The sequence below is a fragment of the Candoia aspera genome, chromosome 1 (genome assembly GCF_035149785.1).
Source record: "Candoia aspera isolate rCanAsp1 chromosome 1, rCanAsp1.hap2, whole genome shotgun sequence".
NCBI lineage: Eukaryota > Metazoa > Chordata > Lepidosauria > Squamata > Boidae > Candoia > Candoia aspera.
Window position 1 is genome coordinate 112,173,744 of NC_086153.1, and position 26,933 is coordinate 112,200,676.

Sequence of the window (26,933 nt, forward strand, 5' to 3'; positions counted from 1 at the left end):
TACATGAATGAATTTTCAACTAACCCTTTAATTGAATAAAAACATGTTAAAAGAATTTTAATATAAATATTGACTATTGAGCAAGTCAACAGAGCAGATGACATAGATCAGGGTTCCGCAACCTTGGCAACTCTAAGCTGTGCGGACTTCACCTCCCAGCATTCCTGAGCCAGCTTCTGCTGGCTGGGGAATTCTGGGAGTTGAAGTCTGCACAGCTTAGAGTTGCCAAGGCTGGGGAATGCTGGGAGTTGAAGTCTGCACAGCTTAGAGTTGCCAAGGTTGAGAAACCCTGACATAGATGATTAAAACCCAGTGCTGCTGCTTATCATGCTTTTAATATTCAGGTATGGGCATCCAAATGAAAAATATAAACCTGCCACATCAATTACAAACAGAAGCAAGAGCCCAATTGTTCTCTAGCTTTTATGGTAGGGGAATTAGAGCATTTCATTGGATTGTATGTACCAAGGTATGTAACTAAGCATATTAGTTTCCAGAAAAAGTAAGCAATAATTAGCATCACACAGGGTCAATATTTAGTAAAAATGGAGAAAAGATGAGCTCTACTGGAGAGCCTATTTTAAACAAAGTGCTATTTTTTAAAGGCTAACTTATTCAAAGTATTAATAGTGATTCAAATTACTTGCGTATCCAAGAGAGAAATCCCATGTTAAGCAGCTCCATGCAAAAGTTCTGTGGTTGAATTTCACCACTGGAGATTGCTGGTTTTAAACCAAATCTGAATGTATTACCACACTAACTATTCAAACTAAATGTCCAAGTTTTCCTTGGATCTTTAGCTAGAACACCAATAAAATAACTAATTGTAATTTTTTGACTGATCTAGCAATACCTTGATTAGCTGTCTTCTTCAACCATCATAGTGAATATTTTTTGAACATACAAATCAACATATTGACTTCCTCTGACTTAGAAATTTTGTCATCAGCTTTGCAATTCAGTGATTTAGATGCAGACTCAAATCACAACAATAAATATAAACAAGTAAATAAATGGTAATAAAGAGTGCCATAAAAAAGAATTATCAGCTAAGCATGAAATAATTTGCATCTTATCTGGGATATTCAGCACACTCTTGCATATGGTAGACTTCAGCCCAACTGACAAGATAGGAAACACAGCTGACAGATATCAGTTTTTGTTGCCATTAAAAGAAGGAATTATCAATGTCATCCAGTTTTATTGCCTTCTAACATAATATTTCACAAAATTCAAACTACTTAATGATCCCATGGAGGTTTAGTATCTATCAATTCTACAAAAAACATGTTTTAACTTCGAGAAGTATATGAAAATGTATATTCAAGTTGTCCAATGGTAATTTGTCTTCTACTGTAGATAAGATAGGTATGTAACAAGAAAAATTCTGAAACCAGAGATCAATGCCTAACTGACCATTTTTGTTATAGTCTAACTGATTAAGTCTAACATGAACAAAAGGGCAAAATAACATTTGTATATAGATTCTGAATAAGAATGAATGAGCACAATATTGAAAGAAATCTATCAAAGAAATCTACTAATCTTTTGCTCAAGATCATTGTGAGAGATTAAACATTTGGAGGTTGCCATCCTTATCAGGTACCTTTTTGTAGTTTTCTTGAAAATGACATTTTTGATGCATCATCATATGAAGAAAAATGTTTAAAGCCTTCTCCTTAACCATATATTCATATGGACCTTAGTTCTGAAGTGCACTTTCACTGAGTATCAAAGCAAATAGAAAAATACCAAACCTCACAAATTATGTATACCGCATTGTTCATTTAAACCTGGTAAACAATGATATGTGCTTCCTTTTCTCTATTGGATTTATCATTTTGTTTTTCATTCTGAATATGTTGGGAAAAAAAATTGTCTGGGTGCATCAACATGTAGTATTTGGCTTTGGAGCAAATTGTAGTCATAAAATGATTTCTTCCTTATAAATTTTGCTCTCTTGAATGGGAATAAATTGCCTAAATTAATCAAAGGAATGGACTATGTGCTGCCTGATTAGCTTTAGCAAATTTTTTGAGATTACAAAAATCTCAACGCACTTAGTTAAGAGCAAGATTAACCAAATGTACATTTATTTACAAACTGTTTTCACAGACTTCTATTTCATTTCTCCAAGAAGAAACAGCAAGTTGCTTTAGCTATTATATCTACCCATTTTTTATACAAATAAGAGAAAAACAAGTCACATACTTCACTGAAATTTTTAGCCATGGACTAAAATATCTTTAGACAGCTTTCGACAGTCCAGCTTGAGTTCAAAATATTATCCAAATAATAAAATGATTTCAAAAACTTATTGTAATAACAGTACTAGTAAACATTTCATAAAATGAAGGGGTCATCTGTTTACTAAGATATTCAGTATGTCTTTTCAGTGAAGCGGCATTTCACCATGAATTTTATAGGTTCTATGAATCCTACAGAACCAAATATATCATGGCAGTATGAAGTGTTAGTTCCCACTTGACATTCTACAAACCCTATAAGACAGTGTTATGTTTTGCTACCTGATGTTCCTGGCCTGCTGCTTAAACATTCTATGTGCCCAAACTGCACATTAAGTGAAAGGAAGAAGGTCTGAATTCAGACTGGATTTAGATTCGATTCTCCAAATTATGGGTATGCTTTGTGCTTAGAACATTGGTGTACTTTTTATTGTTATTTGTGGGGTTCATTTTCAGTCAAACAATGGCAGATAACCAGATCATGCTAATGAGACTGAAGAAATGTACTTTATGCATGTGCAAAAGCCATGTTGTGCATGCATAATACCCAAAATGCACCCAAACCCATGGATACATGGATGAAGCCACTTGTCTTATTAAATGAAGGAATCTTATTAAAATTGGATCTGAACAGTCAATGCAATACATAAGCAGCAACAATAACACTAGAAGACTATGGCACAATCCCTCCCCCATAATATTGCAAAACTGCTTTCCTTCAAGATTTCAGACATCTAAAGGAACAACACTGCTATACATTATTCTAGCTGACAGAACAATTGTGCATAACTCTTCCAACTCTAGCTATCCAATGAAGTGGATCCAGCAATATTCTATGATGAAGAGGGGATGGAGAAAGGCCTATTATTTAGCTGGCAGATTGTTTGAAATCTCAGCTGCAGCTGTCAACTCTGCTGAAAAACAGGCTGGCCATTTGAGTGTCTAGAAGCTCCAACTACATATGTGGTTCCTCTTTCCATCCACATATCTATGGCAGATCATAGTAGTTTCAAGTGAACAAATGAAAGTGAGAAGTAAATGATACAGAATCTTAGCTTACTGATTTGATTATTCAAAGTGCCTATAGAATTAGCTACATGGTTTTCAGAGCTTGATTATTCCTAAATTCTTATCTATGGATTGAGTATGACAAGTCAAGTAAAAATGCATAATCACATGGAGGGTAACTCCCCCTGACAAAGGCCTTTCCCTTTCCCTGGCAGTAAAAGTAGACCAATAAAGTAACTAAGAATCTGGTTCTCCTTCATGATATCCAAAGTATGTTTCTTGAGACAGATTCTTCATTCTGTCAATATGACATCTGGCCTTGTTTGAAGTATTAGTTATTTTAAGAATACTATAAATGCTCTAAATAAAGGTGTCAAATTTTCTGAGAAATCTGAAGATATCAATAATGCAACTCCAAGCATGCTTACTCAGTAATAAGTTTTGATCAGTCAGCAGGCTGCAAAACATGTTCTGATGTCACTGAAAGGGGATGAAATATTTCAGTATATTTTTCACTCTGGACTGTTCAGGGGATTAAAAGGTAGAAATGTAAGCATGCTGCCACACAGAAGCTAAGTGTTTGCATTCCCACCCTTAAAACTGCCCCTAAGCAACAAAGGGGCACGCAAAGACAACTAAACTTCAGCTGTACAATCTTGGCATGCTCCTTGTGCCGCAAGGCTCCATGCCATCGGCAGATTGCCCACCCCTACTTTAAAGGGACAATTCATAAAACGTACACAGTAATTAATAAGTGATATAATAAATAAATAATAACTACTTAGTTTCCTGCTGGCAAGAAAGTAGCATTAATAAAGCTGTTTCATGGTGTCTATGAAAGTTGAGTGGTATAACAAATTTAAAGCTTAGCATTATTATCCACAGGTGTATAGTACAGTCTGTATGCATCAGCTATAATCTATGATTAGGTAGGAAAGATAATATTCAGCTCACTATTTGCCTTGCTATCCCATCAGACACCTTTGCAAACTGGATAAATGGAGAGCTGCATTTAAATACTTTTCACTTTATATTTATACCGTTCTTTAGTGCACGGATATCCACTGGAGCCTCTGCATTGAGTATCTGCTACGAAACAGATACATACTAGAATGCAATGACCCATTTACTTTTGCAGAAATAGTTACAAAAATGGCAATGAACAATGTCTTTTATCCCAGATAATTACTTTAAATCGCATGTCTTTTTAGAAAGTCCTTGTATTACTTCCTGTGATAAGTGACTAACGCTGGATCCTTTGTGGGAAAAAGTTATCATAGAATGTGATTATACTTCAATTATTAGCATGGCTAGAAAACCTAAATTTCATCAGCCTCGACTCCCCAAACATTTACCAATTGCTAAAAAGCAGAGGAGAGAAGTAGTGGAAGAAATGGAGGAGATGGCTTCCCTTTGCCCTTCTTTTGCCCACTTGGCAACAGATGGCAATACTAATGATGGGATTTCAAGAAATGCCTTAATGGCACATACATCCTTCTCCCTCTAAAACTAAAGGCTACGTCGCTTGGTCTAGTCATTTCTATGCAAAGGTCTCAGACATATAGGAAAAAAAAAATGTTTCTCAGCAGAAATAGCTTTCATTGCAGTAGACATTTTTGTGGCCAGGAAAACACACAAGTGAAAAAGGAGCAGCAGTAGAACACTGCAGCAGAAGAATGTCTGGGCCCATCCTGCTTAGATGCTGAACAGACTGCAAATTGGGTTTAGAGCAAGATGCAAAATAAAGCAAGATATTATTTTTTATGAATAAAACAATTTTCTCAGGCCCAGTTGAAGAGTCTGCCCATCATTAGCGGAAACAGAAAAGCCCCAACTCTTTCCCCCATATCACAACATCCTATAGCCTATTATGGAATAACATTCACATTACAAGAGTCCTTGTGGATAGTCTTTGAATCTTAGCTTGCAAATGAAGATTATTGTATTTGAAATGGCTCCACAAAAGAAGTTTTGCTTTTTACATAAAGTTTACTTTCAATGGAGCAAATATGTTTTAAGTTACCGATTAGTTTCTATATTTCTGATTTTTTTTAAATAATGTAAACCACTTTGAGCGGTAATAACGGGGTGCTTTCTTGCAAAGAACCCTTAAACTGCATCTCTGTAAAAAGGAAACAGAACAAAGAGCTAGTATAAAAGTGACTTTCATAAGACTGTAACAACAAACAGTATCAGTGATTTTTTTTAATATTAGAGCTTCCTTCCATTCACACCATCAAATTTGGTATCTTCATCTTAATCTGGGAATGGATATTAATTAAGATTTAGAAAAAGACCAATAATTTTAAACAAACTTGTTTTAGCTTCTAAAACATTCTCGAAAGGCTAACAATGAATATTCATGAAAACATATTTGGAGCCTGTTCTGAGAAGTAAAATGTTTTGCTAGACGTCTTCTCTTTGAAAACCATTCCAATGGTTGAGATATAACTAAAGGTGGCTTTTAAGCTTATTATGGCTTTTAAGCTATTAAGGACAGCTCTTCCCATTAAAGTCCTCTTTCCAGGTCAGACTATCCTATGAATGAAGTGAATAACACTTTAAATTTCCCAGTGTTTTAATTTTAGTTATTGCTTTAACCCATCCTTCCCTCATCTTTTTTTGGGGGGGAGGGGAGAGTTTGATGTTGCTTCCTAATTCTACTTGCAGTGATTCACATAAAAGGTGGGTCGCAATTTACCACTTTTTAGAAAAAACTGAACTGAAACAATTACTGCCTAGGAATATTATGACAATTTCACATCCCTCCCTAATTTTAATAAAATAAATGCAAATAAACGTTTTTTTTAATGTTCTGAAAAGCACACTAAATATAACAACAGGCCATTTATCACCAATTCCAGCTATTCACATGGAGATTACTAAGAACTGTACAGGACCCTAACACTGTGCTCTTACATAGCACTAATTAATTTTAAGTGGTTCTTGAACTGAAAAGTTCCTAGTGAATTCCTCCCTTTACAGTGTCATGCATCATTTACACATTAATCTTCAACAAACTTGGATAAGTATCTTTGTACACAATTGTTCCAAGCTTCTAATCCAAGAGATTTGCTGAGGAAGTACTGGATATGAGCACCATCTTTGCTTGATTTCATTTCTCAACTACAGCTTTTCAAATTATATCTGAAATTGGTTCTAATCTTGCTTTGCTTTGAGACAGGTTTTTTCCCCCCTAAAAATGGAAAAAAAGATCAGCTGCATGCAGGTATCTTATGTAACTATTTTGATTGCAGCCAGATTTGAAATTAGCTCTGAATAGCATTCTACTTGGACAACCACTCAAATACTCTGGAAACAGTACTTGTAATATATACAATATTAAGCATGGTCAACATAGTCTTCATATAATAACACAACTGAAGGGATAGTATTGCTTGTTGTTACCTCTGTTCCTTAAAGTGAAAACATTCTATAACAAAGCTGCAGCAAGAGCACAGACCATTTCCTCACAACTTAACATGTTCTCAATCTATCAGGGACAGGTTCATTGTAGAATTCCCAACCACAATAGCAACTCATGTAAGCCACTGTTCTTTTTCTTTGCTGTATTTTTCAGACCACTTGTGAGTGAGCTCGAGATAAATATTTGGTTTATGTGGCTGATAATCCAGATAAGTTGTCGCACCAGTCTTTTTAGGAATAGCTTTTTCAATCTGAGTCCCTTCGTGCCATTCATTGAAAGAGGTGATGGAAATGATTTCAGGTCGTACCAGAAGTGCAGCACTGAATGCAGTCTCATAGTATTTCCCGTTGACACGATTGCGTGTGTTGTGATTGTTCCATGGTCGGATGCTGGTATCTATGTAGCCTGGGCCCACACTTGGAATAAACATTAGGTTTTTTATGTCACAGAAAGCTTTCAAACTTGGCCAATTATGATGGCTTGAGCCATAAGAGAAGCCATTTGTGGCAAAATACGTGTAAATTCCATCAAAGCCACTTCGATGAATTTCATGTTTATGTTTTTCTTCTACCAGAAGGGCAATGAACAAGCTATCATAGGGTGTATTACGTATACTTTGAGATCCTGACACAGTGAGCAGATTTGCCCACATTTCTGGGATTGTTATGTAAGAATCATAAACATAGAACATGGGAAGGGTTCTACCTGTGCTGACTTTATGTCTGTAAAAAGCTGGATGGCCTCCATATCTATAAAGCAAAGAAGCAAACAAACAAAGTGAATATTCCACATATATTTCTAATAAATCTTAAAAGCTACTCTTCTAACTCCTGCCTCTCTCTCAACTGTATTGCCTCTGAAATGTCCTAACTAGCGTTAGATAGGTATTTACACACAATAACTGCAACTCGGTAAAACAAATTTAATAAAAGTAGTCTTATTAGGAAGATAAAATTACTAAATTGCTCTGCTTTTAACCCCATATTTGTTGCTCCATGATACAGTAGCAAAAATGACAACAATGACATTAAGTATTGTGAACTTGAACAAAGAATGGCAGTTCAGGTTATTTTAATAAGAGCTGTATCTATTTACAAGGAGTCAATTTTTAATTGATAAATAGGCATGATGCACATACAGTAGATAACAAAGTCAGATGAGGCAGAATGAAATTATTGTGTTGATATTCAAATATTGCACCAAATTCTTACTTGTCTATAATGTACTTGACATTGTTGTACATGCTCCGATCATCTCTGTCTTTATATGGCTCAATATGGAAAGTGACCTGAAACATGAAAATAATACAAAGGATTTTTTTTTAAAAAAATGGAATGTCTCAAAAGACCAGAGAAAAACTTGAAGTCAGTAGCCTATATCATTCCCTCTATTTCTGAAGAACAGAAATTGTATTTGATATTTGCATGCAGTAGGAAAAGAAGGCTTTGGGGAAAAGAAGGGAAGAAACCTAAAGGGAGAGAAACTCACATTCCATCAAATGGGAATGGAGTTTGTTCTCTTGTCACACAACACAGATTATTGGTTACAAAATGGAAAGCACAGCTATCTGATAGGAACACAGAACAAGAATACGCTATGCTGCAGTGTCACTTAATTTTTTGCATTATTAACTAAACCAGAACAAAAGAGCTGGGAGATGACATCTAGCGGAAAGTTTAGTACTAAAACTACGTTTCCCGCTGCTGAAGAATCACCCAAAGACAAGGCCACGATGTTTCAAATTTGCCCATAGAAAAAGGAAATATAAGCATGTTGCCTATTCCAATCTGAAGAGCAAATTTAAATGTGCTGACAGTGGAAAGAGAAATGTGGCTGGAATGTCAAGTGATCAAGAGTCTCAGTATCTTTGCCATTTACGATTCATTCCTGAGGCATTTCTGACCAATAGTTCCAAAGCCTTGTGCAAAACTGTGGAGGCACTGAGTCACTTAACATTAAATTCACTAGATGATCCTTTTATTGGAGAAATGGAAATTTAAGAAATTAATGTCACCAGGAAAAAAATTATGTATTGATTGGCAAGAAATGTTTAAATTATTAAATGTTCAGTTTTAATTAGTGTTTGAATCCATTTTAGAGTTTGGGCAGTTCAAATTATTAAATTTTCCAGTTCAGCAATTTATACCTGAATACATAATTGGATTTACCTTATTAGCAAACAACTTTCTCTAACTCATCTTCCCTGCCTCTCTAATCAACCTTACCCTTTGAAAGGAGGAGATAAGTGACAAAAATGACAACTCACTACTAAAGAGGCTATGCTGGCCATTTCTTTGCACAATTTCTAGCCAGCATACATGTAAGTTATCTGTTTTTCAGAATTTGGGACAGAATATTTTCACCTCCAATTCTGGGTTAGAAGAAAATACTTAAATAATACTTACAATAATATTTTAATAAAATGTTTTAATAATCTAATAACGATTAGATTTAAGGAATCTGTACCTTGGGTTCTCAAACACATGCCAAATATTTCTTTAAATTCTATTTAAAATTTGCATTTTTTTAAGGCAGCCACTATCTCAGTTTTGACTAAGGACAATTCTTGCATTTCCAAAGGAATTAGAAGGCATTGTCAATAAGGCTAGATACTGGGATAGAATCTTCAGCAAAGGATCGTTACCTTGTCGTGGTGCTGGAGCTTGAGCACCTCAATGATGCCATGAGCTAAACCGTGAAGGGCCACCCAAGACGGGAAGGTCATGACAGAGAGGTCAGACCAAATGCGATCCCTGGGGAAGGTAATGGCAACCCACCCCAGTATTCTTGCCGTGAAAACTAAATGGATCAGTACAACCAGAGATATGTCGGTATACCATCGGAAGATGAGACCCCCAGGTCGGAAGATGGTCAAAATGCTACTGGGGAGGAACAGAGGATGAGCTCAACTAGCCCCAGACGTGATGACGCAGCTAGCTCAAAGCCGAAAGGACGGCTAGCGGCCGACGGTGCTGGTGGTGAACGGCGAATCCGATGTTCTAAGGATCAACACACCATTGGAACCTGGAATGTAAGATCTATGAGCCAGGGCAAATTGGATGTGGTTATTGGTGAGATGTCAAGATTAAAGATAGACATCCTGGGTGTCAGTGAACTGAAATGGACTGGAATGGGCCACTTCACATCAAATGACCACCAGATCTACTACTGTGGACAAGAGGATCACAGAAGAAATGGAGTAGCCTTCATAATTAATAGTAAAGTGGCTAAAGCAGTGCTTGGATACAACCCAAAAAACGACAGAATGATCTCAATTCGAATTCAGGGCAAGCCATCTAACATCACAGTGATCCAAATATACGCCCCAACCACAAATGCTGAAGAAGCTGAAGTAGAGCAGTTCTATGAGGATCTGCAGCACCTACTGGACAACACGCCTAAAAGAGATGTTATTTTCATCACAGGAGACTGGAATGCTAAGGTGGGCAGTCAAATGACACCTCGAATTACAGGTAAGCATGGCCTGGGAGAACAAAATGAAGCAGGACATAGGCTGATAGAATTTTGCCAAGACAACTCACCCTGCATAACAAACACTCTCTTCCAACAACCTAAGAGACGGCTTTATACATGGACTTCACCAGATGGACAACACTGAAATCAGATTGATTACATCCTTTGCAGCCAAAGGTGGCGGACATCTGTACAGTCGGTAAAAACAAGGCCTGGAGCTGACTGTAGTTCAGATCACGAACTTCTTCTTGCACAATTTAGGATCAGACTAAAGAGATTACGGAAGACCCACAGATCAGCTAGATATGAGCTCACTAATATTCCTAACGAATATGCAGTGGAGGTGAGGAATCGATTTAAGGGACTGGACATAGTAGATAGGGTCCCAGAAGAACTCTGGACAGAAGTTGGCAGCATTGTTCAGGAGGCGGCAACAAAATACATCCCAAAGAAAGAGAAAACCAAGAAGGCAAAATGGCTGTCTGCTGAGACACTAGAAGTAGCCCAAGAAAGAAGGAAAGCAAAAGGCAACAGTGATAGGGGGAGATATGCCCAATTAAATGCAAAATTCCAGAGATTAGCCAGAAGAGATAAGGAATTATTTTTAAACAAGCAATGCGCGGAAGTGGAAGAAGACAATAGAATAGGAAGGACAAGAGACCTCTTCCAGAAAATTAGAAACATTGGAGGTAAATTCCAGGCCAAAATGGGTATGATCAAAAACAAAGATGGCAAGGACCTAACAGAAGAAGAAGAGATCAAGAAAAGGTGGCAAGAATATACAGTAGACCTGTATAGGAAGGATAACAATATCGGGGATAGCTTTGACGGCGTGGTCAGTGAGCTAGAGCCAGACATCCTGAAGAGTGAGGTTGAATGGGCCTTAAGAAGCATTGCTAATAACAAGGCAGCAGGAGACGACGGCATCCCAGCTGAACTGTTCAAAATCTTGCAAGATGATGCTGTCAAGGTAATGCATGCTATATGCCAGCAAATTTGGAAAACACAAGAATGGCCATCAGATTGGAAAAAATCAATTTATATCCCCATACCAAAAAAGGGAAACACTAAAGAATGTTCAAACTATCGAACAGTGGCACTCATTTCACATGCCAGTAAGGTAATGCTCAAGATCCTGCAAGGTAGACTTCAGCAATTCATGGAGCGAGAATTGCCAGATGTACAATCTGGGTTTAGAAAAGGCAGAGGAACTAGAGACCAAATTGCCAATATCCGCTGGATAATGGAAAAAGCCAGGGAGTTTCAGAAAAACATCTATTTCTGTTTTATTGACTATTCTAAAGCCTTTGACTGTGTGGACCATAATAAATTGTGGCAAGTTCTTAGCGGTATGGGGATACCAAGTCATCTTGTATGCCTCATGAAGAATCTGTATAACGACCAAGTAGCAACAGTAAGAACAGACCACGGAACAACAGACTGGTTTAAGATTGGGAAAGGAGTACGGCAGGGCTGTATCCTCTCACCCTACCTATTCAACTTGTATGCAGAACACATCATGCGACAAGCTGGCCTTGAGGAATCCAAGGCTGGAGTTAAAATCTCTGGAAGAAACATTAACAATCTCAGATATGCAGATGATACCACTTTGATGGCTGAAAGTGAAGAGGAACTGAGGAGCCTTATGATGAAGGTGAAAGAAGAAAGTGCAAAAGCTGGCTTGCAGCTAAACCTCAAAAAAACCAAGATTATGGCAACCAGCTTGATTGATAACTGGCAAATAGAGGGAGAAAATGTAGAAGCAGTGAAAGACTTTGTATTCCTAGGTGCAAAGATTACTGCAGATGCTGACTGCAGTCAGGAAATCAGAAGACGCTTAATCCTTGGGAGAAGAGCAATGACAAATCTTGATAAAATAGTTAAGAGCAGAGACATCACACTGACAACAAAGGCCCGCATAGTTAAAGCAATGGTGTTCCCTGTAGTAGCATATGGCTGCGAGAGCTGGACCATAAGGAAGGCTGAGCGAAGGAAGATCGATGCTTTTGAACTGTGGTGTTGGAGGAAAATTCTGAGAGTGCCTTGGACTGCAAGAAGATCAAACCAGTCCATCCTCCAGGAAATAAAGCCAGACTGCTCACTTGAGGGAATGATATTAAAGGCAAAACTGAAATACTTTGGCCACATAATGAGAAGACAGGACACCCTGGAGAAGATGCTGATGCTGGGGAGAGTGGAAGGCAAAAGGAAGAGGGGCCGACCAAGGGCAAGATGGATGGATGATATTCTAGAGGTGACGGACTCGTCCCTGGGGGAGCTGGGGGTGTTGACGACTGACAGGAAGCTCTGGCGTGGGCTGGTCCATGAAGTCACGAAGAGTCGGAAGCGACTAAACGAATAAACAACAACAACTGGGATAGAATACGTTTGTGTATTTTAATTATTTTATTATATGTATTAGGAAAATAGAAATCTGTCTTACATCAAGTCAGGTCATTGGCTTAGCTAACTCAATACTCTCTATGGTGAATGGCAGCAAATCATCAGGATATGCTGGGAATGTTTGATTCAAAACATGTATCACCAGCCCAATTTTAATAGAAAATTACAACAGAGTATTTTTAAATAAAGATAGAAAGTATAAACTAGCCTTTTACCTAACAAACAAGGCACAGAGAGATGGTGTGTTCTGTTTGTAGCATATTAGCACTGCAATCCTGTGTCTATATTATTTATTTATTAAATTTACAGGACACCCCAATCTGTATAACTCTGGGCATCTTAAAGGGTTAATAGATGCCCTTCTATATTTATCTGGGAACATTTGCTTTGAATTAAGGGAGGGGGGCTGCTTCGAAGAACATGACACTATTACTGCTGCAAGTTGCTTTCTAACTGGAGTGGAAAAAACTGTGCTCATGAAATTCACTTAAAAAACAGGACTGCCTCACAGTCAATCTGAATATATCTGACTTACGAAGATGAAACATAGCATTTTGCCAATAATACTCCTTTACTGGAATAAATTATTCATATTTAATAATACAATTATAAATATGACTACTCAGAAAGAGTCCAATTGAGTTCAATGGAATTTAATTGGAGAGAAATGGATATAAAATATTAACAAATATTGTTGCTATAACAATGCAGACTGTCTACTTTAGTCAACCCACAGCACCTAGTTTCCACAAATCTGAAACTTCTAATACTATACCTTTAATTTATACTTATGAGCAATATCCAAAATTGTAGGTACAAGGCCATCAGTGGGTTCTCCATTTTCATCAGCCATAGCAGGTGGGTACCAGGAAAGCGCCAATACCCCTAAGGAACAAAATATGTACCTTTTTATCATAAATTTGAAGTTGGCGCCTAAGACAAAACAAAAACAAAAACAAGAAGACCGCCCAGAATGTTTTTTTTTTAAATCACAAGCAGCTAATAACCACATTTTGAAGTTTTTATTTAAAACTTCCTACGAGCCACTACAATTAAAATAGCCCGCTGACATGTGGAGTGCCACAAGGCGCAATGCTGTCACCCCTCCTGTTTAGCATCTACATGAAGTCTTTGGACTTTGGGTGAAATCATCTGTTGAGACAGGGTCAGGTATCAACAATATGCTGATGACATCAGCTGCACATTTCGACCACAGGCTGACCAAAGGATGCTGTCAAAGTCTCCAGCAACAAGGACTTTCCATTTTTAATTTGGAATTGGGTAGCATTCCCCTACACAGAACTAGTTTGCAAGGCTGCCCTTGAAGACCACTTGGAAGCTACAGCTGGTGCAGTGGTGCAGGCAGTGATGGGTGTTCTAATAACTCTGTTGTGTGAGCTGCACAGGTTACCAGAAAGCTTCTAGGTGCAATTTATGCTGCTGTTTGTGACCCACAAAGTCCAACCATCTGGGTGACTGCCTTCTTCTCACTGTTTCTGCCTGTCCTGTAAGACCTGAAAGAGTGGGCATGCTCCAGGTCCCATCTTTAAAACAGGGTCATCTGATGGGACTTAGTGGCATGGCTCCTCTGTTGTGATGTCTGCCTCCTTGAATAGTATTACCCAGAAATTCAAGCTGCCCTGACCTTGCCATCCTTTAAATTGCTTTTGAAGACCTGGCTTTTTTCCTAGTCCTTGGCTAGGAAATGTGTACTGCTGAGTTTGGTATGTTAATCTCTGGGCTATTGCTTTCTTTTGTTTGCACTGTATTAGATTGTTTTTATACTGTATACAGCCAAGAGTCACAATGAATTGGGTGGCCTATAAATTTGATTTACCAATAAATAAGTGACAAAAGGAACCATAAGTAATGAGACAGGATAAATTTTGACATATAAAGAAAAGGCTAAAAAAAAGGGCTCATGTCTGAAATTACAGGCCAATTTATCAAGTTACATTCTATACTATTGAGCTTAATGACTTTTTACTCAGTCACTGAGGAAAGGACCTATGCAATTTACTAAATTATCATATCAAATAGATCTTGGGTACACATTTTCCATCAGCTCAAAAACCACATTAGGTTTGTATGGCACGTTGAGAGCCACATTCCAAAAACAGGCTGGACCAATTAACTTTTTAATGTAATTTTACAATAACAAAATCACCTCTCAAAAAAGCTATGGCTTTCTCATCAGTAGAGGGCATTAGGGCAGAAATTTTTGTGGGTCATATCCCATTTACCAATGGAAAACAACAACTACACAGCTGTGTTTAGAATAGATGGAAACACCTTGCTTCTTCCACTTTTTTTTTTTTTTTAACAGATGGTCCTGGCTTAATGACCACTTGTTCACTGGCCATTCAAACTTATGATGGCCCTGAATGAGTGGTACTTACGACCGGTCTTCGAAGTTCTGACTATTGCAGTGTCCTGTAGTCATGATTTGCAACCCCGCTGCCAGCTTCCCACAAGAAAATGTAATGGGGAAGCTGGCAGGAGGTTGGAAGTAGTGGTCCTTAGTTTACAACCTGCAGTGATTTGCTTAACGATGGTAACTGGGGACTGTTGGAACTGCCACTGCTAAGCAGCACAGTCAAATGATATTGTGCTTTACGACTGCATCATTTAGCACTGGAAATTCCGTTGCCAATTACTATCGTTAACTAAGGACTACCAGTACAGATTTTTTTTATAAGTAGACAGAGCTAGGGTTCTAAGACTTTTTCCAGTATCTTTATTTCCCTCAAGTTATTTATCAGTTTTTTTATGCCACCTGACTCCCAACAACTCTGGGCAGCTCACAACAACTAACACAAGGGAAATACAATAATAAACAGTAAAACAAACCAACAAATATAAAGATGGCGAGAACAAGACATTGGGGGACCTCTGGCAGACCTGGTGGACCCTGGCAGCCCTGATGGAGTGTGGTATGCCCTTTGGGCAGAGCCCCCTTGAATTGAGCAGTGGGGTGCGGCTGCCTTTGGGGTAGCGGCAGACTCCATGGACCCCTCTGGACCCCTGCAGACCCGGAAGACCCTTCAGACTCCCAGTGGACCCCTGGTGGACCTTGGCAGCCTCGACAAGGTGGCGGAGCACGACAGGCCTTGGAGAAGCGGAGTGGTGGACTTTGTGGCAGCGGTGGACTCTGGTGGATCCCCTGCCGGCCTCAGTGGACCCTGGGGGCTGTTGGGGGTTTTCTGGGCCTAGTGTTGGAGGCCTGGGGAGATGGTGAGCCCCCACGTGGAACTCTGGCCTTGGAGCAGCGGCAAGTCCAGGCGCTGCGGAGTGGGGTTTGGAGACGCAGTGGACTTTGGTAGGGCTGGGGGGGGTGTCAGTTTGATGGTGTATGGATCTTGTCTGCACAGGGGACCCAGAGGATGCAGATGGGCAGGCCACAGCAGTAGGGAGAAGGGAATTTTGGAATGGAGGACTGGTCAGCCCTCCCCCCAATTTAGTTAAAGGTGGCAAAGAGTTATTGGGGGCCCCTTGAGGTGAATGTGGGGCTTCCCTCCATGTGTGAGAGATGCGGAGGGAGCCCAGGATTGCATGGATGGTTGTAAGAGTACCCACCCCTGAGTGAGAGACAGAAAGTGGGTAGGATTGGATGGGGTGCCCCCCTGTGACCAGTGAGAGAGGTGGAGGGTGGGGACAGTGAGTGAGTGGATGGGAGCTAGGCCCTAACAGCACCAAGAGCAGGAGCTGGTGCACTCGGGGGCCTGCCATCACCCAAGGCCTGGGAATGGAGGCAACAGGGCCTGGAAACTCTGGGGGCCGCAGGGCGGGTTACCCCATTGAGGTGGTGATGTTATGACAGGAACCGGAAGGCAGGCCATCTTCAGGGAAGACACCCCTGGTGTTTGTTGCCAGTGTCATGTTCCGGCCTTCCGGTTTCATACCCAGGCCCTGGACAGCAGATCCTTGATGGCCCTGGTCTCCGGCTGCTGCTTCTTAACACCAGATCAGTCAGAAGGCCCCCCTCATATGTGATTTGATCACAGAGGAGGGAGCAGACTTGGTGTGTATCACTGAGACCTGGCTGGGCCCAGAAGGGGCGGTAGCCCTTTTTGAAATGTGCCCAGCCGGGTTTCAGGTGGGGCATCAGCCGTGACACCGGGGCAGGGGAGAAGGGGTGGCGGTTGCCATCTGAGAGTCTCTAGTGGCCTTCAGGGGAGCTGCTCCACAAGTGGTCAGTTGTGAGACCCTGTTTTTCAAGTTGGGTTCCCGAGAACAGTTGGGAGTGTTGCTGCTGTACCAGCCTCCCTGCTGCATGGCAACCTCCCTGCCTGAGCTGCTAGAGGCCATCTCAGGGCTGGCGGTGGAGTTCCCCAGGCTTATGGTTTTGGGGGACTTCAATCTGCCATCCCTGAGGCAGCTTGGGAGTTCATGGCTACCATGGCAGCCATGGGCCTGTCCCAGATTATTCAGGACCAGACTCGAGACAGTGGCCTCACTCCGGACTTGGTTTTCTTGTCGGAGCAGTGGCAATGTGATCTGAGAGAAGAGTTAGATCTGTCCCCACTGTCATGGACAGACCACGCCTTGGTGGCCTTGAGATGCTCTTGTGCCACCCCACTCTGCAGGGAGGCGGGACCCATTCAATTGGTCCACCCCTGGTGACTAATGGACCCGGTAGGGTTTCAGAGGGAGCTGGGGGTTATACCCGAGGATCTGCTGTACGGTCCAGCGGAGGTCCTGGCTGCAGCCTGGAACAGGGAAGCGGCCGGGGCCTTGGACAGGATTGCGCCTGTGCGGCCTCTCTGGATTGAGATGCCCTCCGGACAGTGACTCATGCCCTAGTCATCTCCTGCATAGACTACTGCAATGCACTCTACATGGGATTAGCCTTGAAGAGTATCCAGAATGCAGCCATGTGGGCAGTTATGAGTGCTCCAAGATCAGCACATGTGACACCACTGCTGCGCGAGCTGCACTAGGTGCCAGTTTGCTTCCGGGTCCAATTCAAGGTGTTGGTTATCACCTTTAAAGCCCTACATGGCATGGGGCCAGGCTACCTGAGGGACTGTCTCATTCCCATAACATTGGCCCGTCCCACCTGGTCATGCAGAGGGGGCATGCTACTGATCCCGTCGGCAAGGGAGTTCTGCTTGGCAGGGTCCAGGAGGCGAGACTTCTCTGCAGTGGCACGCACCCTTTAGAACATTCTGTCCCCAGAGGTGAGGCAGGCCCCTTCACTCCCGACCTTCCGGAAGAGTTTGAAGACCTGGTTCTGCCACCTCGCCTGGGACAGGAAGGGCAACAGCTCTTCCTGGGGGTGGCTGGTGTCGTAGAGTTCTCCCTATCAAATGTAATCTCGGCCACTTGGATTTTATATTTATTATTTTATTACTTGGTTCTTTGTTTGGTAATTTATATATGGATGGTTTTAAATGGTTAATTTTATTGTAAACCACCCTTTTCAGGGGGGGATGGTGATAGAAATTTGAATAAAATAAATATATAAATTGGACAGGAATGAAGCAAAAGAGTTTCACTCTTATTGCCAAAAACCTAGATGAAGAGCCAGGTTTTCAAGGCCCTTAAAAACACCAGCCTGGTGGGGGTCCTCCGGATCTTGGGGGGAACCTCATTCCAGAGGGCAGGTGCTGCTACAGAGAAAGCATGCTTCCTGGGTCCTGATAGATGGCATTGTTTAATCGAAGGTGCCTGGAGCACACCCATCCTGCCAGATCAAACCAGCATGGCAGATACTATGGGAGACAGGCAGTCCCTCAAGTAACCAGGCTCTATGCCACGTAGGGCTTTATAGGAAATGACCAGTGCCTTGAATCGCACTGGAAGCGAACGGTAACCCACGCAGCTTGCAAAGCAGAGATGTTACAAGGGCATAGTGAGGTATACCTATTATAGTCCACACCACTGCATAAAGGAAGCGGGCCTTCTCTGCAGTGGCCCTCGCCCTTTGGAACATTTTGTCCCCAGAGGTGAGGCAGGCCCCTTCACCCCTGACCTTCCGGAAGGCCCTGAAGACTTGGTTCTGCCGTCTCGCTTGGGGCGGGAAGGTGGGTAGCCATTCTTGGGGGTGGCTCGCGCCTTAGAGCCCCTCCCACCAGATTGGAATTTTTACAGCCTCTTGGATTTTATATGTATTTATATTGTATTTTATATCTGTAACTTGTTCTTATTTTTATAGGATTTCAACTGTTTATTATTATAGTATTAATTTTACTGTAAACTGCCCAGAGTCCCTCTTTTGCGGGAAATGGGCAGTAACAAGATTTGAATGAATGAATGAATGAATGAATGAATGAATGAATGAATGAATGAATGAATGAATGAATAAAGCAAGCAAGCAAGCAAGCAAGCAAGCAAGCAAGCAAGCAAGCAAGCAAGCAACCAGTTTGTTTTAGGGGAGTTTTCTGAGAATGAGGAAGGGAAATGAAAAAAGTTGCAGCCTTGGTCAGAAGGTGAATAAAGGATAAGCTGAAGATTGGAAGGCTGTAAGGGGAAGCAAGGAAGAGGCAGCAACAGGATGTAGAATAGAGAAATGAGCTTGAGGGGTGGGCAAGAGACTGAATACTTACCAATGGAAGCTGATCTGATTTGCTTCATGTGAGCTTCTATGACAGAGGAGTCTTTAGAGCTATATGGTCCAAGTTCTGGGTAGAAGCTTGATCCAATATCTTCTGGAGGATTGTGTTTGCCTTTTGGATAACCACTTGCAATTTTAGGATCCCAGTGTGTCAGTAATGGATGGTTCCAGTGAATATATTTTCCATCAAACTGTGGAGTTCCATACCAGCTATAGTAAAATACATGAAAGTTATAATTTGGAGGAGGTAGGTCTTCCATTTTTCTTACAGAAATTGTAGGCATTTTGAGATTCATCGGCAGAGGGTGAACACTTTTGGTTCGTGTGAAGCTATCTTCTTTTGCTCCATTATGCAGATTGAACTTCTTTTTTAAATGTGTTGTCTGTCGCTGAAAATCTGGGAACAGGCCAAGGCCAAAGGGATCGCCAAACCCAGCACTTTCTGGCCTCAGAGTTTTCAGTGCCATCATTATAGAGCAAATAAATAAAATAAAAAGCAGCAAAATGATGCATGTTCTCCTGCGAAATCTTGCCATGATATCATGGTAGTTCAGGGCACAGGTAGGAAGCGTCTAGCTGCCTATGAACAAGAGAAAAACATGACCGTAGAGTTTTAAATCTTGCGATTAATTAAAACAAATTAACACAAATATTATAAAATTATTATTTAACATTTACACAGTACCTACAAATTCCTAGCCTGAACACATCTTCACCTAGGAACACATTAAACTGACTTATGCTGAGCCTGACTATCATGTCATCTAGCACAATACTATTAGTTCTGATTGAGGCACTCCAGTTCTTTAGGCCAGTGGTTCCCACTTTTTCATGTTAAGTTCCATCAATCATTCTACCAAAGAATCTGAGTCTCCCCCAACCCCCAAGATAGAAACAAAAATGACACATTTCTTAAGGAGGACATCACTATTACAGACACTGAGCAGGATGTTGAACTTAATTATCTAAATATCCCAACCCTGTGTTTTTATGATTTCAGGATATTAAGAAACTGCATTACCGTGTGGAATAATATTACTGCTATGACTTTAAAACACAAACTAAAATAATAATTCCATTAGCAGTGGAAAGGCAATGCAAAAAGGAGAAGCTGAAAGGAGCTGATTTAGTGAGATATTTGCTGTTTTGCAAAAAGCATCAGGCATGGAAAGCAAGAAGAGAAGCAGTGCTTCCAGCTGTTGTTTGCAAAGAAGCCGATATGGGAAAAAACACAGTGGGAGCTCTGGGTTGCAGATAGAAAGAAAGAGTGAGGGAAGTGATGTTCAGACAGCACCACGGGTACAGAGGAGGAAAGCTCTTCCTTGCTTTATCAGTCTCCATCCCTTTTCCCCTTTGCTGCATGGATGGATGGATGGATAGATGGATGGACAGAAGGAAGGAATGTCTGACAGGTTGAAACAAAAAGAAAAGGAAATGAAAAAAGAACACAAAATAAAAATAGACATAGTTTTTCCTTCATTGGTTAATGGAAGAAGCATTGGTCTTCTCTTTGCCGTGCTCTCAATAGGAAGTAGAGATTATTGTTTTCCTTGATCTCCTGGCTGACAGACCTCTCTTCAGTTCTATCACCTTAAGTATCTCATTCAGATATAGAGATATAGATAGATATGAATATCTTGACAAAACAATGCATTTATTCAAAAGAAACATGATGCTAAGACTTGTTATCAAACAAAGGCTGCATTTTTCACAAGACACCTTTTCACATCTTTTATTCTGTTATCCCGTTAATGAAAATTGACAGGTAAGAGATTGTTCTTTAAATATTTGATCCTGTTAAACTATTTTCAAGTAAGAAAACAAATCTCACATTTGGCTTTAGTGATATATTAAAATGTGCATTGGGGAAAGATTAGAAATTCCCCCTCCCCACAACTTGCAAATAATGGTTTAGGAGTATATCTTCTCTTTCAAGCTCATGCTACTTGAATGTTTACCTTGATGCTGAGCACAGTTCTGCTTTTCCCACTATTAATACTTTGGGGATTGAAGAGGATGGGAAAAGTCAGAAACCATTTATGTATGTAATTTGTCAGACAACAAGTAACACTGAGATACAAGCATATACCCTTAGCCTGTCCCCTCTACTAGTCTCAAAGGATTAGTATGTTCAAGTCAGTAGGAGAAGGAACAAAACTTCTTCATTCTGGGACATATCTACTTTACTGTCTGGATAGTAACATGGAGACAAGATGCAAAGGATGAAAAGTTTTGGTCTGTCTGTCCATCCATCCAATTTATATGGCCACCCAACTAGCAATTGCAACTCGGATGGCTAACAATGAGTTACAAACAAGTAAACAAACAAAACTGCAGTTTATCCTTTTTTTTTCAAATTAGTATTTCACTGGGATCCACTGTTTTATGAATTCTTTTGATGGTTCTGTTATTTTAAATGCTGTAATAAATAGTGTGGAAAAATATGAAACATGATGGACCGAATGTTGAGATAAAAGAGAACAGCTTATCCTCTACACAGAATAAGAGACATCACTGATGTTAGATTTACATCTAAAAATAGTCTATTATCATGGAGAACATGAGATATCTTGTCACAAAGATACATAATGCACAAAGAAAGGCAGGACATAAGTAATTTATCTTTGACAAATTTACCTATTGTCTGCTAAAAGCCAGGAGAAATCAGGTTAGATAAAGCTGAATGTTTTCCATGTGTACGTTCCAAGCTAGTAAAAACACAAGAGGATGGATGGAGAAAGTTGTTATGGGTGTTCAAAACATAAACACTTAATTATCAGTCCCTAGTGATCTACTATTCAGTTTCAGGAAGGCTAGACGTTAGCAAATCCACCCTGAACTTGTGCTTTACTAGTCTGTTCCAAAAGTATGTAGTAGTCACATTGACAAAACTGAAGATAATGATGGGCCTCACTAAGAGAATATTTAGGGCTTCTGCATTCATCACATAGATGGTATTTAGTGTTAACATTCATGCAAAACAGGCTTTGCCAGTCCAGTACTCTAGGTTACAACTCTCACCATAGTGACTTAGTAACTAGATTATTACAGCTCTCACAATTCCCAGCCAACATAATCAGCAAAAGTGTTAATTAAGGGAGTGGATGCAACATATATGTAGAGCACACACACACACATAAAACTAGTCTGGATGATAATTTGAATATGTAGAAACACAACGTGAACTCCAGTTGAGATCTTCTATTAACAGCATGGCTTTTATCAGCAGAAAATGAAAGGGAAAGATTCTTCTGCTTCAGAGGATTGAGGGAATCCTCAATATTTGCAGAAGAAAAATACTGGAAGTATAACCTTATGAAATGATATAAATTCAAGAAGGTTTTTTGGACATACCATACAAAATGTTATTTTATCAAATATGCTTATTAGCAATATATTAAACTCATTTAAGATCCTATACTTTGATGATTTTCTGTAACATGTTATAATACAGTGTAATAATACCTAGCATAATGAAAACCTCTAAAAACGGTCAACAAAAATCACATATTGCTCTTAGCTGGCATGGCAACTGCAAGAAATAGAATCAACTAAAAGCTTCCCAGCTTCCTCCAGTCCCTGAGCTTGGCCTACAAATGTCTAGCCAAGTGGTTATTCTGGAATCTGGACAATGTTGAAATCTTGACTACTACAGAATGAATATAAGATCCCAAGATTTAACAGCCTTGCTGTTAGGTTAAAGGGATAAAGTCTTTACAGAGTGCTGGGAAAATGCCTATATTTTATTTATTGGTGTAATTAATTAATTAAAATGATAATCTTTATTAGAATCATGCAGCATGTTGGATTCAAAGCAAAATAGTGCTTTGAAGCTCAGAGGGGTGTTCTCTATAACTCCTTAAAGCAGTTGTGTCTTGTGCTGGGATTAGGGGGCTGCAGCTGCCACGCAATTCCATGAAAATATGTCTGATATGAGGATGTGCAGACTGGTGCTATTGTAGCAGAAGAGCCAGTGGTGGCAAAAAATCAGGAGTCTTACACCTTTATACAAAATCTGTTAGACGGAGAAGGTGCTATTAGACTCCTTTAGACTGGTCCTATGTGAGTGTCCCTGTATTTTCCGAAGCACCTTTTTGTCTTCAAATCTGAAATGTTGCATGGCCTTAATCTCTACCATATTTTTCTCATGTTCATGTTTTCCTTCTCCTTAATTACAACAATCCTGTGAAGCAGTTTCCAGAGGAATAGCCATATTCACATGATGCACTAAAAATAACAAAAAAGCATAAATTTGTTAAGGCATAAGCTTCTTGATGAGATAACTGTAGTCTCTAAAAGCTTATGCCATAATAGACATGTATCAAGTCTTCAGAGGGCCAGGAGATCTTTAGATACAAGGCTAGACATAATCATTCATTCCCTGAATGAACCACACATTTTGGTTGGGAAATTGACCTTGGCTGATCTTGAAAAGCACCTCATCAGCTGACTTTGGAAACAGTAAGATGGTTGGTCCTTAATAGGTGAAAGGGAAACCACTAAGAAATCCCAGGTTATAGGGCAGAAGAGGAAGTCCAGAAGAATATCTAGGAAGAAGGCAAAGGCTTTTTTATGGAGAAGTTCATGAAGTCACTAAGGGTCAGCTGCATTTGCAAGACTTGACCTCCGCTCTCCAGCTAACTCTGCCCCCCGGACACACACACACCAGTTATTCAGATAAACAGCCAAGCTGGCCAACCGATACTTGGCCTAATTTTTTCTTTGCGTAGCCAGCCCAACGGCGCCTGTTTACTGCTTTTAATAGCTCTGCACCTGACCGAGGAGCCCTTCACCCGAGATGCCCGCAGGGGCTACGCAGGCAGAGGCTGGGGCGCTCCTTCCCCGCAACGGATGGGCAGAGGGGCCATCCTCCCCTGAGGACTCCCCCGTCCCTCCGTTTTGTCCCTGAGCTAACGGGAAGACAGCAGGAGGAGGGGGAAGGGAGGAGGAAAAAGCATCCGCAGCGCCGGGAACAACGCGCCTTTCGCCTTGCTACTCACCCGTCTGCAGAACAGGACTGAAAAGTTCAAGGATTCGAAAGAGGGGGCGGGGAGCGAAGGCGGAGGAGGGGGGAACATAAAATGGACCGGTCGGGAGAAAGACGGGCTCAGGGTAACCAGCCTCTTTTCAGAGTTGGCTCCCCCTAGTTTGCGGTTGCCCTCTCTGTCGGAGCATGCGCAGTTGCCAAGGGAGAAGGCACGTTGCCCTTAACTGTAGGAAAGCAGTAAAGTTGCTCTGTTCACGTCTCCCTTTCTGTGGCACAACCGAACTATCTTCAGCCTTTTTCTTCTCGGGAAGTCATGGGATGGGGGTGAGTTCGCCAGCGCGCTAGTTAATTTTCTCGATCAGCGCCCGCTCACGGGCATCTTGATAAAGTGCCCAGGCATCCTCAGAAGTGTACTATGGGATTTGACCTCCATGGAAACGCATAAGATGTCAGCTTCACAGCCCATCTTTATCCATGCTTGCAGAGAAAAAAGCCGCAAGCCGTGACACTCCGTGTACTTACTCCTATGCGGGTTTCCGATTCGTGATGGTCTCCATGGGTGTTGGACTTTTAACTCCATTCTCGGCCTTTTGGCTGGGGACCAATGGAGCTGAAATCTGGAAGGCATCACGTTAGGGGGGGAGGAATAACTAAAATTTTGTTTTAAGACTATCTCTGCAGAACACATTACTGAATGGGCTTTTTCTGAAACAATCGAAGCACAGTAAATAAGAACCAGAAAAATAAACCTAATTCTTAGGATAGTCGACAGAAAGAATGATAGTTAGATCTTGTCTGATGGACTGTAGATCTGCATTATCCTACTTGCTGTATTTGGCTATGGTATATAGTATCCTCTGAATAGAAGAGAATATCCATAGCTCAGGGTTGAGCTGTGGAGTCCTTACTGCTCTCTGAGCTTGGCTGTTTGCTTGGAGACGTTTCATTACCTGACTAGGTAACATCCTCAGAGCTAGCTGATTGGGTAGTGAAACCTCCTGAGCATCAAGGACTCCACAGTATCCTCTTCTCAAAATACAATTTGAGTGTTAATATTTATTTATTTTATTTATTTACTATTCAAATTTAATTACCGCCCATCTCCCCCCAAAAAGGGACTATAATATGTATGTCTTACATGAGAAGATTAACCAAGAGGATAGTATGTTGTAGCAAAAATGTATTTGTGAGAACCCTCCCTGAATTAAAGTTTAAATCACAAATTAGGGCAAATGCACTCTCTGTTGCAATATATTTGATGCCTTGTGATGAAATAAGAAGAGTAGATTGTGATGGGCTGTGAGACACACAGATCTGCAAATACATTGAAGCAGAAAATGAATAAAGCACACACAAAAGTGTGAGCAGCCCATGATTTGAGTATCTCAGGTTTAACTGAGTTTGGAGTACCAAAAGATTGCAAGATGATGATGATGATAGGAAAATATGGAAAGTTTGGCTTCTGGAATTACTTTCAGTCCCTTAACATAGAGCACAATAGTTTCTCTTTGGGTCTTCCTCCCCATCTGATGAGCGCTATTGACCATATAATTGCCTCTAGGGGACCTTCTCCCTTATGCCAAAGCCCTAGAAGTTATGCCTAAATTAGACAGCGATCATTTCCCAGTCCTGCTCCAATTAAATGCCTTCACTCAAGAAACACACACTGAGGACTGTTACCAACCCTTTCTAATGCCAGCAGGAAGATCTTACTGCCGAGCCAAGTGGACCCACCATCTAAATCAAATGATAACTGAGCTACTGGCCTCAGATCACCTACAGAGCCTTCAGTCTGCCCTGACATCAGCTGAGTCTCCTGATGCACTCATGGAGAACTATAACACCCTTACCCAAGAGCTCCACCAGCATCTAACCCATAGTAACACTGCACCCTTGAAGCAACAACAGCATCATTCCAAGCTATAGTTTGACAAGGACTGTGTTAATACCAAAAAATCACTTGCTACCACTTTCCAGCCTTATGTATCCAACACTACACCAACAGCTGTACAGGACCTCCTCCAGCAGAAGAGATACTACAAACAGCTGCTGGCATGCAAGAAAAAGGAAGCCATGAAAAACAATTGGACACAGCTTATTCAAGCAGTCAAATCCAATGACTCAGCCACTTTCTGGCATATCACATCAAGCCCCCAAAGTAATGGCCCATCAGTGGTCGACTGTCACATCCTCCCAGGAACCTGGGAGGCATACTTTCAGGAGCTCTACATGGATACCTATGTTGGAAATGGATGCCCTAGCCAAACTATAGAAAATCGGCCAACGTGGGCACCAGTGACAGTGACAGTGATCAAGAATCTTGTTGCTCAGTTAAGACTAGGGAAGGCCCCTAGAGAAGACCTAATCCCTCCAGAGGCCATTAAAAACAATTTGGACTTCTGGACCCCCACCTTGGCCTCACACTTTACCTGCATTGACACTTATGGCTGAGTCTCCAAGGATTGGGGGCTTGTGATCATTGTCCCTATATATTAAGAAAAGGGAAAAAGGATGATCCTGCAAATTACAGACCGATCAGCTGCCCAAGACATCTACATGGAAATTCCAGGACTGGCTGAAACAAGAAAACATACTTGCAAAGGAGCAAGCTAGCTTTAGGGAAGGCCGATCCACCATTGATCAGTGCCTAGTACTCTAAGACCTCATTGAAAAATACTCCTGCCATAACACAACCTCCCTTTATGCCGCCTTCATAGACTTCAAAGCAGCTTTTGATTCCATATCCCAAGCTAAACTAAGGGAAAAACTGGAGGCCTCCTCAGTTGACTGATGTTTACTTTCCTTAATACGTATGTTTCATGAAGGGACCTC

At 40.8% G+C, this 26,933-nt stretch overlaps 1 protein-coding gene across 3 annotated transcripts; it reads right to left on the reverse strand.

Moving 5' to 3' along the window:
• Window positions 1–248: 248 nt before the first annotated feature.
• Window positions 249–24,412, reverse strand: MANEA (mannosidase endo-alpha). 3 transcript variants are annotated; one of them, XM_063311990.1, is made up of 5 exons: window positions 24,115–24,412; window positions 19,107–19,694; window positions 13,334–13,443; window positions 7,893–7,969; window positions 249–7,430 (listed from the first exon to the last, which is right to left on the reverse strand). In XM_063311990.1, exons 2-5 carry the CDS (start codon window positions 19,648–19,650, stop codon window positions 6,794–6,796), a joined length of 1,368 nt encoding a protein of 455 aa, XP_063168060.1. In that variant the 5' UTR covers window positions 19,651–19,694; window positions 24,115–24,412; the 3' UTR covers window positions 249–6,793. The 3 variants fall into 3 exon arrangements, with proteins under 3 accessions (XP_063168060.1, XP_063168075.1, XP_063168069.1); XM_063312005.1 differs by lacking the exon at window positions 24,115–24,412 and adding an exon at window positions 23,531–23,687; XM_063311999.1 differs by lacking the exon at window positions 24,115–24,412 and adding an exon at window positions 21,752–21,957.
• Between the last annotated feature and the right edge of the window lie 2,521 nt (window positions 24,413–26,933).

What these genes read in the sequence shown, in the direction of transcription:
- MANEA (XM_063311990.1), bottom strand. Translation starts at nt 19,650, where the DNA reads ATGGCAAGATTTCGCAGGAGAACATGCATCATTTTGCTGCTTTTTATT. An exon ending in AATCAGATCAGCTTCCATTG is followed by an intron (nt 13,444 to 19,106) that starts GTAAGTATTCAG and finishes TTTGTTCCTTAG; the next exon opens with GGGTATTGGCGCTTTCCTGG. An exon ending in GTCAAGTACATTATAGACAA is followed by an intron (nt 7,431 to 7,892) that starts GTAAGAATTTGG and finishes TTTGCTTTATAG; the next exon opens with ATATGGAGGCCATCCAGCTT.